The 5109-nt window shown below is 40.5% G+C and overlaps 1 protein-coding gene across 1 annotated transcript; it reads right to left on the bottom strand.

The window, feature by feature from the left end:
* Window positions 1–1728: 1728 nt before the first annotated feature.
* Window positions 1729–3842, bottom strand: LOC106568734 (regulator of G-protein signaling 21). Its single transcript, XM_014139327.3, has 5 exons — window positions 3583–3842; window positions 3301–3360; window positions 3121–3182; window positions 2837–3003; window positions 1729–2680 (listed from the first exon to the last, which is right to left on the bottom strand). Exons 1-5 carry the CDS (start codon window positions 3663–3665, stop codon window positions 2495–2497), a joined length of 558 nt encoding a protein of 185 aa, XP_013994802.1. The 5' UTR covers window positions 3666–3842; the 3' UTR covers window positions 1729–2494.
* Between the last annotated feature and the right edge of the window lie 1267 nt (window positions 3843–5109).

Raw genomic sequence — 5109 nt, 5'->3', positions numbered from 1 at the left:
ATTCAAACAGTTTTAGAAACTTTAGGGTGTTTTCTATCCAAATCAAACAATTATATGCATATTGTAGTTACTGGGCAGGAGTAGTAACCAGATTAAATCGGGTACGTTTTTTATCCGGCCGTGCAAATACTGCCCCCTATCCCCAACAGGTTAAAAAAGTCACATCTTTCAAAAACTTAATATGTGTGACTAGGCAACGCTCATGAACTGTAAATCAGTAATTTATCCCATCAGATGTCAAAGAAAAGCTCTCTCACACACACAAACACACACGCACGCACGCACACACACACACACACACACCACACACACACACACACACACACACACACATTCACACACACACACACACACACACACACACACACACACACACACACACACACACACACACACACACACACACACACACACACACACACACACACACACACACACACACACACACACCGACACACACACAGCAAGGATGGAGTGACACAGTGCGGTGCTTAAAGACACACAGAGCCTGCAATGGCATTATCATTATCTCTAGGCTGTGCCGAGTTCAACGAGATGCTCCCTTGACCGTAGCTCGCTCGGTCCAAGTGCAGCGACCATGAGAAAAAGTAGGCCCAAAATGAAGCCTGGCCCTAAATTTCAAGTGCTTTTGGGTGACAGCGGCGGAACCGTTAGGGTTAGAAGCACAATTCGACCTCAGGAATGTTCCGCGGGCAGTCAGCAGGTTGTCCAGCCGGATGGACAGGTCCACCAGCTGGTCCAATATGAGGGTGGTGTCTCGGCAGGCCAACTCTCGACGGACGTCCTCATGCAGACTGCACCAGTAGTGATCGATCAGGGCCCTGTCATTCCATCCCACGCTGGAGGCCAGGGTCCGGAAGTCCAAGGCAAAATCATGAAACGAAATCATGAAACGAAAACATTAAACGGTAGAGATTTCTCAACAATCCTTCTCACAATAGCACATCGGTAGTAAGTAGTCAGTGGCAAATATCGAAACAGGGCTTGGTTAAAACCCTAGATGGGACCAAATTTATAGTTGTAGATAGATCAACCCTCCAGTAGGAGGTGCAGCCCAGCCTACTGTTTTTTTCTTCTTAGAGTGGATATTATGTTGAAGATCTGACGTTGTTTCAATGGTACAAATTCAACATATTTTATATAAGGTTTGTCTATGTTGAAAATGGACTACTATGATGACATAATCCTGTGGTAGAAATTTCACAAAACAACAGTTTGCTCAAATTCAATGTATTTTCCACATCACAATAAGTTGAGAAATTACATTGAAACAATGTTTATTCAACCAGTTTGTGCCCAGTGGGATGGTGATTTCTGGGAGCATGGAGGGGAAATGGATTCTTGTGAGTTTGACAAAAACAAGATGGACATCTGCCTCCTGGACTGCCCCACTTCCTGTGCCTTTTGGTTACTTTGATTTGTTTGTTAGTGCCATTTTAAATTGCATGGTTTGTAAATGTTCCTGGGCCATGAGAAAGGCCACTGATGAAAAGGTAAACATGTAAACCTTTACTTATTATTTATTAAATGTTGAAACTAGTCCTTTGTTTCCTGCTTTTACCTGCTCAACCCAGATCCAAAAGAACCTGTCATATTTCCACCTCGTGACATTACCCTTTCAGTAAAGTTTGGGAAGCGTCCTAACAAACAAACGCAGTCAAATTTTAGGATATTTTAAAAGTGCTTTGAAGGATTGAAGCATTTACATTTTTGTGAATTTGTGCTTTTATTAAATGTATAATTTAGCTGTTCGAATTTGGAAACCATGTGCCATTTTATAAATACACCTATAGAAATCTTAATTTTTACAAATGTCCAGTGTTAGAGCATTTTTTACATTCAGTAATTTCTTCACAAAATCAATTCTCCAAAATGTTATTTTTTTAAAGCTTACATGACAAACATGCCTCATTGTGTTAAAGTAAACAAAATTACCCATTCTAAAATTGTTGTGGTTTTAAAAAGGTCAAATTTAGTAGATTATCTCATCAAATGCATTATAAAATAACTCAACTGATGACCTGCAGATTATGTGCAACTGCAGATACCTTCTCATACAGTTACAGCCCTGACTGTTTAGATCCTACATAATAAACATCCCCGGAACTTTGACTTAGAAAGTCCCTAACAAGAACATGCCATGCAAGGTAATCCCCTGACACCACCACGTCTCTGTTGTAGAAATAGAATCAACATTATATTTCTATGGTCTCTTTAGTCCCCTTCTATGTGACATATGTTCCTCTTTCAAGTGAAAGTACATAGACTGAACACAAATGTCAACAAGGCTTGCCAGCACAGTCACTTCTGTATGTTCCTCCCAGCATTCCCTTAGGCCTCGTACATCTGTACCCAGTATAATTCACACTCGGAAGCATCTTCTTATGAATCCTGTTTGTAGAAGCTCCCTGGCTGTGAAACATTGCAGTCCATTGTTGGAAGCCTCAGTTCAGTTTCTATCATCGGTATTCATTCACATCTTCGTGTAGTCTGATGCGGAGTCCAATAGGGTCCTGTAGATGTTGGATCTGAGGAACCTGGGGTAGGAGTCTTTCTCCATCAGGCTGTATACAATCCTCTGGGCCTCGTCGAAGCAAACTGTGGAGGGCGTCTTCACATTCTGCCCAATGAGATCTCTGGTCTTGTGGTCAATGTTGATCTGGAGAGATTTAGAGGGAATTGATGAGACTTAGTGGATACAAGAAGTAGATGTGTTCATACAAAGCAAATGTGGCCATAAAAAGTAGATACATACGTGATCAAAGATCTACATGTTTTTGTGAAGTATTATACTATGTTTGGGAGTACAACATACCTCTTTTGGAGCCTCAGCTTCAATGAATGTCTTGTAGATCTTCTTGGCCCTGCAGGACAGCCTGAAGGAGGACTTAATCTTCTTGTAGTCTTCACAGATCAGCCAGAATTCAATGTTCTCATCGCTGAACTCTGATTTCAGAAAGGCCTGAAATGTTGCCATGCCATCTAAAAGGGGCATGAGAAGACACACTTAGCTAGGCTTTAAAACCTGCAAACCTACGAAAATGGTTCAACCTCCTTTTGTCTGTTTAAACATTGTTTTGAAGAACATGAAATGCTTACATTTTGATGTGAGAAGTCTCTCCAAAGACTGGGACCACAGGATAATTTCCTCAGTACTAAGTCTGTAAAGGAGGAGGACAGTTATTTTCAGATCAATACACTGGATGTTAATGTGGATCGTGGATGGGTCCTGATAGGAAAGGCTCATGGATATGGAGAGTCTATCCTTAGGCTATTTACCGTTCAGTGTTAGGGGCATGGGAAGATCTGCGTTGTAGTCGGGACCTCAAGTCGCATCCCCTGAAACAAAGTAAATAGGTAAATACAGAAGCATACACACAAAACACGCACATGCACAGAAAACCTCAAAGTTATCTTGCTCCTATGTGCAAAGGCAACTAGCAACATAATTTAGTGTTTTTAAAGAACAATAGTTTTTAAGAATCTGCAATTGTGCCGAATGACCAACAAACCAATAAATCAATGTGGAATGCAAGCAATACTTTATCAGCGAATACTCACTTTGTCTGCTTTCTTCTGTTGTCCTCCATGTCAATGTTGAGTGGATGCAGTTTCCTTGATGGTGATGTGACTAAGATAAGCATGTTTGGGGGAACACGATCATTGGGTTCTTTGTATGTATTACTCAGTGTTGGAGTTCTCTGCTAGCTGTCAAATTGTGTCTGTTTTGACGGTCCTCCAAACACCCTCCTTTATACAAGCGATGACTACTGTGATGTTAGTGTGTGTAGCGTCACCCATTTTGTTGGCCTCTAACCGCAGAAATAGAGGAAGTAGGGGATGACGCTAGCTTGTTCACACCAGTGCAATGCAACTGACAGTCTGTGCGTTCAGAAACCTGCACAGGTCATTGCCTACCGATATTAAGGTGAGGGTATGCAAATGTAACGTGGAAAATTAAACAACCGATAAGCAAATTCTTACCTTCACTATGTGGGCTCAAGTAAAGAACAAGGTATTTGTTTAATTTTTCAAACACATTTGTCAGGTGGAAGTGATACTTTCATTAGGTCTTTTGCTTTCATGTCCCATGATAGTGGAACTGCTGCTGTTTTTTTTTACCAATATAAACTCTTGCCTTTTCACAAGTATAACCGTAATGATTTTTGGCAGAAGAAGAGAACAATTGAAATAGGCCAAACCATGCAAGCAGAAGAATTTGCCGGATTCGTCAGTGAAAATCCCACTGTCCAGTCTCACTTCTCCTTAGTACACTTCACCTTATTGTATGACATCAGTAGTGGCCTCTGACATTTATTTTTCCGTCACAGAGAACCAATCATATATAGTATGTTAGATAGATGGACAGATCGGGGCCAGATCACAATAGATACAAAGAAGATTTTGTCTTGACTAGGTGACTAGACATATTGTTAGCTTATTTCCATCAAAATGGCAGATTTTTATCAGATGACAACTAAGCAGACAAAACTAGCAGTCACAGTGTTGCTTACAGTTAACGTCACCATGAAAAACCAGTCAGGATAGAAGTAAAACGGTCACATGGGTATGAGAACTCGGTCACATGGGTATGAGATCTCATGCACAGGCTGACCTGCAGCATATAACATACTACTTCCAATACAGTCCTCAGGAATACTTAGTTTCATGCTATACATTATTTAAAATGAATAGATCATATTAACATTGTATATCCATGTTTAAATGAATATTCTAATTGAATATTGATCAAAGCAATGCATTTTTCAACTGCGTGTGTGGGTGGGCGTGCATGTGCGCTTGTGTCACTTTTTGAAACAAACCACATCTACTTCCACTTCCTCTTTCCTTAGCAGCCAACAAAACAAATACATGAAATATCCCAGAAATGAAATATATGGGAGTCAGTGCATTCGACATGAGGTTGGTAGACAGTGAATTTCACTGACAGGATTGGCATATTAACATATTGACTATATATATTTTGGAAATCTTTTGGAAAAAAATAACACTAACACATTTTCATAGTGTTGTACACCTAACATACCTCCTAACTGCAGACCATGCAGAGCCTGCAGGGTCGTTACT

The sequence above is a fragment of the Salmo salar genome, chromosome 14 (assembly GCF_965601325.2).
Source record: "Salmo salar chromosome 14, fSalSal1, whole genome shotgun sequence".
Classification (NCBI taxonomy): Eukaryota; Metazoa; Chordata; class Actinopteri; order Salmoniformes; family Salmonidae; genus Salmo; species Salmo salar.
The sequence above is the reverse complement of the archived record's forward strand: the minus strand, read 5'-3'. Positions and strand labels throughout refer to the sequence as shown.